At 43.6% G+C, this 13287-nt stretch overlaps 1 protein-coding gene across 5 annotated transcripts in view; it reads right to left on the bottom strand.

The window, feature by feature from the left end:
- The window catches only part of ST3GAL1 (ST3 beta-galactoside alpha-2,3-sialyltransferase 1), a 142357-nt gene that overhangs the window by 16164 nt on the left and 112906 nt on the right, over window positions 1-13287 (bottom strand). For all 5 annotated transcript variants that reach the window (XM_081949872.1, XM_081949873.1, XM_081949870.1 and 2 more), the window contains 3 exons: window positions 11967-12516; window positions 6981-7177; window positions 5363-5542 (listed from right to left, as the gene is read on the bottom strand). In XM_081949872.1, the coding sequence (XP_081805998.1) occupies window positions 5363-5542; window positions 6981-7177; window positions 11967-12278 (689 nt within the window). In that variant the 5' untranslated portion in view covers window positions 12279-12516. The remainder of the gene's footprint in view (window positions 1-5362; window positions 5543-6980; window positions 7178-11966; window positions 12517-13287) is intronic.

Genomic DNA, 13287 nt, shown 5'->3' on the forward strand with positions numbered 1-13287 from the left:
CCTCCCGGAGGCTCGGCAAAAGCCTCTGGAGCTTGGGGAGGGTGAAAAATAGGCTTACTGGACATCTGGAAGTCCGGAAAAGGGCCCATTTCTGGCTTCCGGGGGGCCTCTGGAGACTGGGGAAGGCTTTTTTTGCCCTCCTGGAGGCTCAGAGAAAGCCTCTGAAGCTTGGGGAGGGCAAAAACACCCCCACCGTGTTGCAGGAGGCCGAGTAGGCCACTCCCCCCCCCCATGGCCATGCCTACCCAGCAACTGGGCAGAGAACCATTGCTAAAAATTTTCAATCCCACCCCTGGAAGAGATGAATGAGGAAGAACCCCAATAAGTAGGGAGGTGGGGTATAAATTGGGAAAATAGTACTATTTAAATTGATATATAAAAGAATGTTTTAATGAGTTTATTAAGTTAGAAGTTGGAAGACAAAAGCTATGTATATGTATGTCAGGCCTGCAGTCATATTCCTTTTAGGATCTTGGGCCTGCCACACTCTCTCTTATTTTACTATGCTGTTTCATTAGTGGGGTAATTGGGAGGGGGAATAGTAAGGAGTAGAATTGTAGAATGTGTTGTTGTCAAAATAAAACATTCCTTTCTAGAAGCCCAAGGTCATATTTTGTCTCCGCACCTCTGCACCTGACCGGAACTAGATGGGTGGAAATGCCAGCATGGCAGAGGAAGATTGGACCAGGTGATGGACTTGTGGGTGTGGGGACAAGATCATGAACTTTCAACTGGGTGGGGAAAACCCAGGAAGCTTTCAGATTCGGGTTTCCCACAGATGTGCCAACATGTCTCTCTTAATAAATTGGAACTTCGAGGAAAGCTCTGCCTTGGACTCTGATTTAATTCTGGATGATATTTGGAACATTGACAATGTAATTGTTAGAGTTGTGTAAAAATGTATTGATCCAGTCATCACTCTGTCCAAAAATATATTGGTTGTTAAAGGAAAACTGCAAATAAAACATATACAAAAAAAAAGAAAGAAAGAAAAGTTAGCCTCTGCACAGACACTCCTTTAGTGATTTTGGCTAGCTTACAAGATACCATAAAAACAGCTATAAAAGTAGCAATAAACCTAACATACATAAACACAAAAGTTGCAGACAGTAACACTAAAAGGCCCAGGAAAATATGTGAGTTCTGAGCCTTCTCATAAGCTGTGATAAAAAGAGAGATTTGTTTCGATTTCAAGCAACAATTTACTGCATGAATGTCTAAATTATCTGTGGTGGAACCGATATAAACAATGCAGTCTAAACAATTTTTAAGATTAATTTAGGAACAATTGGCAATGTTTTTGTAGGGATTGCTTGTTTTTTTCCCTAGTAGATACTTCTTTACTTACTTACTTAGTAGATACTTACTATCTAAGTCAAATTGCTTGACTGATAATAGTTTTCTACAATTGCGATTTTTTTCTAGTGTTATATAGCGATTATACAAATATAGAGGTAGGCATTTATCGATTGGTGACTTGTTCTACAAGAGGGGGGTTAATTCTTGTTGCAGAAATAAATTTGTCAATGTTCACCTGGAGGAGACATTTTGTCTGTATGCTTGATATTTTCTTTTAGACACTTTTTTGGGGGTTGTCTCTGTTTTTGTATTATAATTCTTTTTTCCTCTTTTACTCTGTATTTTAAGGTTGGAAATAAATAAGAAATAGGCAAACCAGAGTAATAGGAAAAAATGGCCAAAGGTGATTTGTCAATGGGTTTTGAATAAATAATGCAAGAACAAGCAATGGGAGGAGAGGACATGATATTTCCTTGTTTGGTCAGGAGATATGGACTTTGCAAATGATGAAAACTTTGCAGCTTGTGAAATCTTTTACACAAATTGAAACACATGAGTTTCACACTGTCTCGAAAACACAGTTTTGGATATTACTGTCAGAGAATTCATGACTGGCAGAGACATGGTAACAAAGTCATCCAATGGGAATTATTTGGTGACTGAGAGCCATACCAGATGGCTTGGAGCCTGGGCGTGGCTTACCTATGTAGCTCTGAGTCTGTGCAGAGAACTAAACTGGTCGGCTGCTCTGATTTGAAACTGAAGAACCACTTGTTGGTATTGTATATTTGCTTTTGTGCTATATTGTATATAAAGGGAAGTTAATGAATCCTGCTGAATCAGTTACCTGTGTGTGCTTTCTGGATTTGATTTCTGCAACAACCGCTGACACTCACAAAGAAAAAATAAAACCTTCTCTTTAAAAATTTATATCATGAGATCCTTGCTCTGAAATGCCCTTTTGCTGAGCAGATGAAATACAGACTCCAATACATATTAATATCACGTTGTGCATGATACAAAAGTGTTTCCTGGACAACAAGGAAGAACTGCTGTGGTTCCATTGTTCCCACCAAGATTGTGTGGTTTTAATATCAAATCTGTTAAGAAACATTTATTTCCCAGTGTTGACATTAAGCTAACGGCTGTCCTAGCTTAGCTTCTCGGCGTTACGGAGAGTGGAAGATATTCAAGGGAAATCACAAGAAAAAACAAATTATTTTCATGCAACGCAGAACTTATGGGGACCATGGGAATGACTATTCATATAAGATAGCTTGAAAGGGGAATTTTCTTCATTTAATTTGATTAGATATTATTAACAGTGTCCTCTGACCAAGGACAGAACAATAAGAGAAGTCTGGCCAGTATTACTCCCTTGAAAATGTTTTGCTTTCTCAGTTCAACTTCTGATTTTTGAAAAGTCGAAAAGGCAGCAGTGGTCATTAGAGTAGAAGCCTTTGAAAAGTCTTTAAGGTGTGTTTAACAAGCACCTGGTTATGGTTTTCCCAGTTGCAATGGATGGCTGTGAAAGTTGGAGCATAAGGAAGGCTGAGCGCCAAAGAATGGAGGCCTCTGAACTATGGTGCTGGAGAAGAGTCCTATGAGTCCCTTGGACTGCAAGGCGATCAAACCAGTCCTAGAGGAGATCAACCCTGACTGCTCTTTAGAAGGCCAGATCCTGAAGAGGAAATTCAAAGACTTTGGCCACCTAATGAGAAGGAAGGACTCACTGGAGAAGAGCCTAATGCTGGGAAAGATTGAGGGCAAAAGAAGAAGGGGATGACAGAGAATGAGGTGGCTGGATGGAGTCACCGAAACAGTTGGTGTGAGCTTAAATGGACTCGAGAGGGTGATAGGGGACAAGAAGGCCTGGAGGAATATTGTCCACAGGGTTGCAAAGGGTCGGATACGACATCACAACTAACAACAATAACAAGCACCTGTCATACTGTTAGAACAGAATATTTGTAGCTCAGGGTGGAAGGTTTGCTTAGGTAGCATGACAGGTGAGGTCCTTGGTGCTCTCTACGTTTGGTGGTTTTCTTGCAGACATTTCATTACCAAACTAGGTAACATCATCAGTGCTAGCATGATGAAATATCTGCAAGAAAACAATTAATCAGTGGAACAACTTTTCTCCAGGAGTTGTGAATGCTCTAACACTGGAGGTTTTTAAGAAGAAATTGGATAACCATTTGTCTGAAGTGGTATAGGCTTTCCTGCCTAAGTTGGGGGTTGGACTAGGAGACCTCCAAGATCCCTTCCAATTCTATTCTATTCTATTCTATTCTATTCTATTCTATTCCACTCCACTCCATTCTAAACAAAAGTCCAGGTACAGAAGCTATCTAGGCACCCATACGTAGAAGATATGGGTTTTCTTTTGGAGGCTTAGGGTATCCAATTGTCTACCATTGGAAGCAGAACACTGGGCCAATGAGATGCATTGGAATAATCTAGCATCTTCCAACTTTGAGATTTGGCTATCTGCTTGGGCCTATTCCTTGGAGGATTTGTTGATGAATATGCTGGCTCTTAAAAGGCGGCTGAAGAGACACCTACATTTTTCAGCTACTGTATATAAGTCAGTACTTTTTGGATTATCATCCATGCACGGTAACAATTCCAACTTCCACAAGATCTAGTTAGTCTGAGCTCTTCCATTTATCGTAACTATGGTAACTTGTTTTACTCTGGAGGCCAAGGGTAGCAAGATTGTCTTCTGTAAGTAGGATTTTGTTGAACTAGAAGGACATTAGTTAGTGAACGACGCTAGCTGGCCTTTTCTTCTTCTCTTAAATCTACCAGGTCATCTTCTTGTTAACTAGACTTGTAGGTAGCTGGAAGACATGTGACTGACCATCTCAGGAAATCTGTAGAATTCTAGGTTAGATGAGGATGGAGTAACATGATGCTGTCTTCTCTGAACATAATGTTTCTAAACGCCCTATAAGCTCACTTAGAAGGTGGCTTATATTTTTCCAATTATGAATATTGTTTAAGCCACAACATCTGTTTCCAGTTGTGATATGGGCTACCCTGGGAGGTTTGATCTAGAAAGATGGTAGAGTGAATTGAACATAAAATGAAATGAAATTGGTTCACATCTGCTGCTCCACTATGGTGATGGAGGAGATGTTTGAATTTGAAGAGAAAGTCATTCTGAAGCCAAGGATTAACGAATGCCAAGATTATGCTTAATGAAACTTCATTTGAGTTGGAATCCCTAAGACATCATTTGGTCAAACAACATTCAAAGAAATTCAGACAAAGTAATCAAGACCAAGCAAACTTTCTGGACATATTCCCAGCTCTCCAAAAAAGAGAGCACAAAATAATAAAGTCAGACTGACAAAGGAATTCTTGGAGACGATAAACAATGAAGCCAGAAAATAGGGATTAAATTTTTGATTAATTTTTTAATTGGAAAATGGGAAGCGACCTCTCTCAACAGAAAAGCATACTGGTAGGGCTCAACGTATGACCACAATTGAGCCAAAAAAAATCTATTAAGCAAGACAGTTTTAAATGAATTCTGATCTATTTTATGACATTTCTTCCCACAGTTGTTAAGTGAATCCCTGCAGTAGTTAATAACATGGTTGTTAAGCCATGATCCATGGTGACACAGTGGTTAGAGTACAGTACTGCAGGCTACTTCTGCTGACTGCCAGCAGTTCAAATCTCACCAGGCTCAAAGTTGACTCAGCCTTCCATCCTTCCGAGGTGGGTAAAATGAGGACCCAGATTGTTGGGGGCAATAGGCTGACTCTATAAACCACTTAGAGAGGGCTGTAAAAGCAACGTGAAGTGGTAAATAAGTCTAAGTGTTATTGTTATTTCTTTCCATTGTAAATTTGAACAGACACTAAACAAACTACTGTAAATCAAGGACCTCCTGCACGGCATATTCATTTCCCCAATCTTTAGAATTCTCTACTTTTTTTTTAGTATTGCCATCTTATGTCTGAAGTGCCTGAAGGGGGGGAAAAAAACTCAATGTGAAGAAGAATCAAGTTCTTGGATTGGCCAAGTCTTCTTCTTCCTCAGATCTACTTACTGATTGATGGTGCCATTGGTGAGGGCGCTGATGACCCAACGCAGGTCTAAGATTTTGAAGGGGATGAGAATCATGCTGACCGTCTCCTCCAGTTCTCGATAGCTTTCCGGGTAGACAAAGTGATGAGTTGTTTTGCTGCCGACATCTGATTCGAAGCCCTTTGTTGGGGCTTTGTTCATTCTTCAGGCAAAAAGAGGAGAAAATCAAAAGGAGAGGAATGAGAAGAAGTATCCGTCAACGGGAAGAGGAACATTCATATTTGGGCTATAGAGGTAGCCCTCGACTTAAGACCAACGTTTCTGTTGCTAAGACAGTTGTTCAGTGAATTTTGCCCCATAGAAGAGCTGAGGCGGTGCAGTGGTTAGAGTGCAGTAATGCAGGCTACTTCAGCTGACTGCAGTTTGACATGTATGTATGTATGTACCGTATTTTTCGGAGTATAAGACGCACCTTTTTCCCTCAAAAAAGAGGCTGAAAATCTGGGTGCATCTTATACACTGAATACAGCATTTTTTGCCTCCCGGAGCCTTGCCCCTTCACCAGAATGGCCGTACATAGCCTGTAGGAGGCTTTCAGAGAGCTCCTGGGGGCTGGGGAGGCCCCTTTGCATATGTGTGCACTTCCCACCAGCCAGCAGTTTTTTGGGTCTCTGCCAAGCATGCGGGGCGCATGGGGTGCATGCAGGGGATGCACATGCATGTGTGGGGTGGGGAACATGTGGGAGATGCTCAAGTATGCACGGGGCTTGGAGGGGTGTGTCATACTCATGTGTGGGGATCATGCCCGCAAGCACTGGGGTGGGGTGCATGTGGGGGGATGTGCACGTATGCAGGGGGAGCGAGGGGTCGCTCATGCATGTGTGGGGGGCAGGGGGCATGTGGGGGGATCATGCATGCATGCATGAGGGCAGGGTGTGCAGGAGGTCATGTGCACATTGCATTATGGATGCATGCACATGTGCACTGTTGGCATGCAATTACAAAAATACAATACAATACCATAGCAGAGTTGGAAGGGACCTTGGAGGTCTTCTAGTCCAACCCCCTGCCTAGGCAGGAAACCCTATACCGTTTCAGACAAATGGCTATCCAACATCTTCTTAAAGACTTCCAGTGTTGGGGCATTCACAACTTCTGGAGGCAAGCTGTTCCACTGATTAATTGTTCTAACTGTCAGGAAGTTTCTCCTCAGTTCTAAGTTGCTTCTCTCCTTAATTAATTTCCACCCATTGCTTCTTGTTCTACCCTCAGGTGCCTTGGAGAATAGTTTGACTCCCTCTTCTTTGTGGCAACCCCTGAGATATTGGAACACTGCTATCATGTCTCCCCTAGTCCTTCTTTCTATTAAACTAAACATACCCAGTTCCTGCAACTGTTCTTCATATGTTTTAGTCTCCAGTCCCCTAATCATCTTTGTTGCTCTTCTCTGCACTCTTTCTAGAGTCTCCACATCTTTTCTACATCGTGGCGACCAAAACTGGATGCAGTCTTCCAAGTGTGGCCTTACCAAGGCATTATAAAGTGGTATTGATACTTTGCGTGATCTGGATTCCATCCCTCTGTTGATGCAGCCTAAAATGTTAGTCATCACAGAGATAACCCCTCATCTTACTACTTACCTAAACACAAGGTCATGAGCATCAATCTCTTGGCCATACTGTGACTGCCGAAGATTCCCCGAATTTCCTATAACAGCGCACCTCCGACACCGTGAACTGCTCCTGTCCAGGAAGTGTTCCCAGTCTCCTGGAATGAAGCTGAAGAGTTCCTGGATGACCTCATTCATGGTCTTGGGACTTCTCTCTCCCTGGAGTTTCTGTAGAGGGAAGATTTGTGGGACTCATTCGGACATTCTGAATAGTTTGAAGACCCAGAAGCCAGAAGGCATCAAGTGACAAAGTCTAAACTCTTCCTCAAGGCTTCTGATTTAGATGAGCCATGCTCATATGATCTGTAAAACCAGTGGGTCTCCAGACCTTGGCAACTTTAGGACTTGATGGTGACCCTTTTTGGCAACAAGTGCCCAAACTGGAGCACATGCATGCTGGAGCCCTGGAAACTCAAACGGTGCGCATGCGTGCGCTGACCACCTGGTCTTTTGCTTTCCGGCACACATGGTCTTCGTGCATGCCGGAACGTCAGAAAACCTGAAGACTAAGTGGCTTGCGCATGCATGCACACCGGCCAGCTGGTCTTTGAATTTCCGGGGCTCTGGTATAAGCGAAGACAAGCTGGTTGGCACGCAGTGGAAACCAGAAGAGCAGCTGGCAATGGTGCGCATGCCCACAGAGAGGGCCCTGCGTGCCACCTCTGGCCATAGGTTCGCCATTACAGACTTGAGGACTTCAGCTCCCAGAATTCCTCAGCCAACATGTCTTAAAGTTGCCAAGTTTGGAGTCCCCTGCATAAGAACATGCCGTTTGTTGTTCATCTGCCTCTCTGCATCACTGGAAACTCCATAGTCGTGTCTTGAAAATTATTCTTGCCCTCTTTTATAGGTAGAGTAGTACTCCACTTACGATGCGGCATCTGGGGTATCTTTGGAGGGATTCCAAAACCTGTGCTCTCTTTCCCTACCTCAACATGTCCCATCCTTTGCCACAAAGTCCTCTCTATCCCATTCATGGAACCCATCACAATTACCGTCCAAACTTTCAGCTACTGAACCATGTTAACAGTTTCACTGAAACTTGTAAAACTCTACCTTTCAACTATAAATCTGGTTTAAGCTATGATTTGTTTGGCTTAGGTCATTATGAACCTTGCCACAATGTCCCAAAGGTGCTTTTTCAGGAGGCATCTGGACTTCCTTGCTCTTTCTTTTGAAGACATTTCGCATCTCATCCAGAAAACTTCTTCAGCTCTGACAGGATGGTGGGGAATGGAAGGATTTATATTCCTTGCAGACAGCTGGTCATTTGCATCCTTTTAGAGGGTCATTGAAGCACTTGGTGGTGTACAGACTTTTAGCTATAAAATTTGGGATTAACGCCCTTGGGATGGTGTGGGAATAAGGAATGGATTTCCAGAGGAAAAATTGCAGACTATAGGAACCAGAAGCACAACTCAGGTGACCCTGAAGACACAGATAAACCTCCAAGTGGCTTCAACGACCCTCTAAAACAGTGTTTCTCAAACTTGGCGACTTTAAGTCCTGTGGACTTCAACTCCCAGAATCCCCCAGCCAGCTGGCTGGGGGATTCTGGGAGTTGAAGTCCACAGGACTTAAAGTCGCCAAGTTTGAGAAACACTGCTCTAAAAGGATGCAGATCACCAGCTGTTTGCAAGGAATATAGATTCTTCCATTCCCCACCATCCAGGCGGAGCTGAAGAAGCTTCTTGGATGAGAAGCAAAATGTCTTCAAAAGAAAAACCAGCTGCCTCCTGGGACAACAGTGACCTGGATGACTGAGAATTTCTACAGACTTTCAGCTGCCATGGTACATACAGGAAGAGATTATTAAATATACTTTAATATCACACATCCAAATAGGATAGAATAAAACCAGCAATTTTTCTTGAATGTGCAGTGTCCCAAGTTCTGGCTGATATTTCCCTCTTCGCTTTCTCAGTTTCTTCCAATAATTTATTACAAGCAAACATGTTTTCGGAAGTTATTGGGTGTTCCCCCCTCCCCCCAAATCCAATTATAATTGAAAATCAGAACTGAATCATCCAGCCAAACAAAAGACCATAAAGTCTTAGTTGCTGCCTTTGATGTTATCGATCCTTTGAGGGGGTCGGGAAGCTTTTTGCTATCCGGATCAATTTAACAAGCATCCCTGAACATTTGAGAGTTCTGCCTGCCAGAAACTTTTCAAGGACAGTTTAGGTCAGATACTAGGTATCACCATACAAGCCCTCTCTTTTGGGACAATACAAAGGCATACACCCAGGAGTAGGATTGAGCCGGTTCGGACCAGTTCAGGTGAACTGGATGCTAATTTTGCATCTGGTTCGCCGAACCGGTAGGAGGAAGGACTGGCTGGCCGCGCCCATCCCTCCCCTCCCAGGAGTCTCCATGCAGCCCATTCATCATGCCAAGTAACTGCAGGGCTTGTTCAGAGGCTCTGGGTGGGTGAGAAACAGGCCAGAAGTCAGGAAATGGGCCTGTTTCCCGCCTCTGGAGGGCCTCCGGAGCTGGGGGAGGCAGTTTTTGCCCTCCCGGAGGCTCGAAGAAAACCCCGTACCTTAGGATTCTTAGTGCTCTCTGAGCTTGAGGGTTTCCTTACAGACATTTCATGACCCAACCAGATAACCATATCAATGCCAGAAAGGAGTGTGGTTTGCTCTTTGTTTATGCACAAATGGATTGTCCTCTCATTGTTGGTGGGAGGGTTCTTGATGGTTCCTTCATTACTGTTTGATTGTTTGTCTGAGCTGGTAGTTCCTTGATTGGGATACTATTCGTTCATTCATTCTGTTCTGACCTAGGTGTCACAAAATCACGAAGCAGACTCCTTGTCCTGACAAAACCCCTTTTTATTAAGCTAATGTGAATTCCTCTCATTCACATCCAGCAAAGTCCCAGCAAACAATCTTTCAATGGTGAATTTACAACCACAGAACTTATCAGGCTCGGACAAGAGACAGGGTGATATTTTCCAAATGGAATGCTGTACAAGAAAATACTTGGCAAGGGGTCTCTGAGAGTCACAAACAAATCTTCACACTAATTAAATGAACTAACTGCCTCCTGCAACCTGCCCTTCCCTTTCACTCCTCTTCATTCCTTATAGGATGGGCCATTCACTGTCCATCTGTGTCTTTACTCCCGAGTCGGCCCTTGTTCCTTAACGGTTCCCTTTTGCTGGCAGCTCTGTGCATGCACACACCAGGAACAGGCTCCAGCTGTTCTTCTGCCCCACTGATGTCTGACTCCGAAGGCAGCTGATAATTGTCAGACGGCCCTGGCCCCATCTCTGCCTCCGATGCAGAGCCCGCATCAAAGCCTTCCCCAGACTCCAGGACTGGCCCATGTTCCTCCCCAACCTCCTCACTGTCTTAGTCTGCTATTAGCTCTGCTGGCCGCTAGTGGGTCACAACACATTCATTCATTCATTCATTCATTCATTCATTCATTCATTCATTCATTCATTCATTCATTCATTCATATAGGGCTGCCCAGCTCAATCAAATGACTAAAGGTGGCTTACAATTATTTACTTGATTGCTAATCTTGGTGTTAATGTAGACAAATCAGCCATTCACAGGGACACAGAGATTTTTTTTAAAAAAAATCTGCATTATCATTCCAGAGGGATAATCAAACAGCTAAAAAGCCACACCACCTCCTTGCCAGCAATCAACACTTGTATAGGAACAGAAAGCAGGAGCCAGTTTCTAGCACCGATGTGCTAATGATTAAAGTATTGGACAAGGATGGAAGTTTTTTCCCATCCTAATGCAGTGGGATGGTTTACAGCAACGATGGCGAACCTTTTTTGGCTCACGTGCCATAAGTGGGGGGAGCGCAGGGGGGTCGTGTGCATGCGTGCCGCACCCATAATGCAATGCGTGACCCCCCAGTGCACATGTGCGCACTACAGGCTCCCCCCCCTATTTTTACATGCTTTTTTCACCCTCCCCAGGCTCCAGAGGCTTTATAGGAGCCTGGGGAAGGCGAAAACAGCATCCCCCACCCACCTGGGTGCCCTCCGGAGGCATCAGGAAAGCCTCCGGACGGTCCTTGAAGCCTTCGGAGCGCTCAAAACGACCCTCTGATCAAACCGGAAGTCACTTCTTATTTGCTCGGAGGGTCGTTTTAAGCATTCCGAAGGCTTCAGGGAAGCCTCTGGACGGTCCCTGAAGCCTTCGGAACGCTTAAAACGACCCTCCGAGCAAACTGGAAGTCACTTCCGGTTTGATTGGAGGGTTGTTTTGAGCGCTCGGAAGGCATCAGGGAAGCTCATGAAGCCTCCGGAGGGCCTCCGGGGTGGGGAGGAGGCTCTTTTCATCCTCCCCAGGCTCCTATAAAGCCTCTGGAGCCTGGGGGGGGGGGGCGAAAAATGGCTTCAAAAAAAGGGTGAACTCAGCTGGCCAGCGCGCGCATGCACGCTGGCCAGCTGACAGGGCAGCGCCTCGTGTGCCCTGACAAATGGCTCTGTGTGCCATCTGTGGTGTACAGGATAGTCCTCGACTTACGACCCCAAATGAAAATTTCCAATGCTAAGCAATACACTTGTTAAGCGAGTCGTGCCTCCTTTTACATCCTTTTTTATGCCACACAGTTGTTTAGTAAACCAACGCAGTTGTTAAGTGAATCATGCGGTTGTTAAGTGAATCTCGCTTCCCCCACTGACTTTTTCGGAGGCCAGCTGGGAAGGTTACAAACAGTGATCATATGACCTGCAACTTACATACATGCCAGTTGCCAAATGCCCAAATTTTGAATCACGTGACCACAAGGTACCCCAACCGTGCCCAATTTGAAAACTGGACATAAGTGACTTCTTTTTTTTTTTTCAGGGCTGTTGTAACTTTGAACAGTCACTAAAAAACTTGTGGTTAATTCGAGGATGACCTATAGTCCATCCCTGGTCCCGAGGAGCTCAAATTTCCACCACCACCACCACCCACTTCTCCCTCCTCTCCTTCCTACTCACCAGCCACCACCTGTAGTTATCCTGGGACAGGAAGGAATTTTGGTTGGTTAAGAAGGGTTGAATAGTTATGTTGAACCTTTCTTCGAACCAGGCTGAGCTCTCTTCCAAAATGCAGGTGTCACAACTGCAGGGCCGCCGGGAATATTTCAGCAGTCTTCTAACCTGCTCCGAAAACTGGTACACGATTTGCTTGGGATCCCAAGAAGTAGACACCATGTTGTTGGTGTAGTTGAGCAGGAAGGATGTGATGGTGATGATGAAGAGTAAGGCAAGGGTGTACATTTTCAGGCTCTTGTTCAGGGGGACCATCATTTTGGCAGACCACAAGGGGTCCAAAGAGGTGGGAATTTAAAAAAAGGTAATGGCAAAATATTTTGTTTAGCCACGAAGAGGCCGTTTACTCCAAGGAACGGCCCTTGAGAAGGCCCTCTGGGGTGATGAGAAGAAAGCTAACGTTCTCTGCTCTTCGTCTGCAAGCAGGTAGGGTGAAAACGCGTCTCTTCATTTTGCTTTCCTTTTTCCCTTCTCCTTGAACAGCTGCTGACCTCTTCTTCTGTAAATTGAATCAAAACGAAAGTATTGTAATTTTCATTTTGAGAAGATATTATTAACAAACTCAGCTTAGGTAAGAAAAAGACTCTTACATTATATCTACATCTATCTATCTATATCCATCTATCTATCTATCTATCTATCTATCTATCTATCTATCTATCTATCTATCTATCTATCTATCATCTATCTATCTATCTATCTATCTATCATCTATCTATCTATCTATCTATCTATCATCTATCTATCTATCTATCTATCTATCTATCTATCTATCATCTATCTATCTATCTATCTATCATCTATCTATCTATCTATCTATCTATCTATCTATCATCTATCCTTCATCTATCTATCCATCTATCTATCTATCCTATCTTGATCACCATTCTTAGTTATCATTATTCTAATATTTAGAACAACAGCAACAAAAAAAACCCCAAAATCTTTAAAAAATAGTTTTAAAAGTGGCCCATTCTTCATTCAAAGTATTGTACTCAAAACGTTTCATTGTGTTGTCTGAGGTTTGTTTGTTTGATTAATTCAGGACATTTTTTAAAAACAGCACTTTCCCCCCATCTACGTTGTAACTTCCTTATGTAACAGGATACACACACAAACACACACACACACACATATAATCCTTATAAATCTTTTTTATAATAGGCATCCAGGATTTCCTGGTTCTCCCTCCCATCCGTGATCTCATCCTGCTTTGTTTAAAATTCAGCCAATTTTTGCAAGTTATGGTTACCAGATCCAGGTGCCA

Source organism: Natrix helvetica (assembly GCF_964273705.1).
Source record: "Natrix helvetica genome assembly, chromosome: 4".
In the NCBI taxonomy this organism is placed as follows: domain Eukaryota; kingdom Metazoa; phylum Chordata; class Lepidosauria; order Squamata; family Natricidae; genus Natrix; species Natrix helvetica.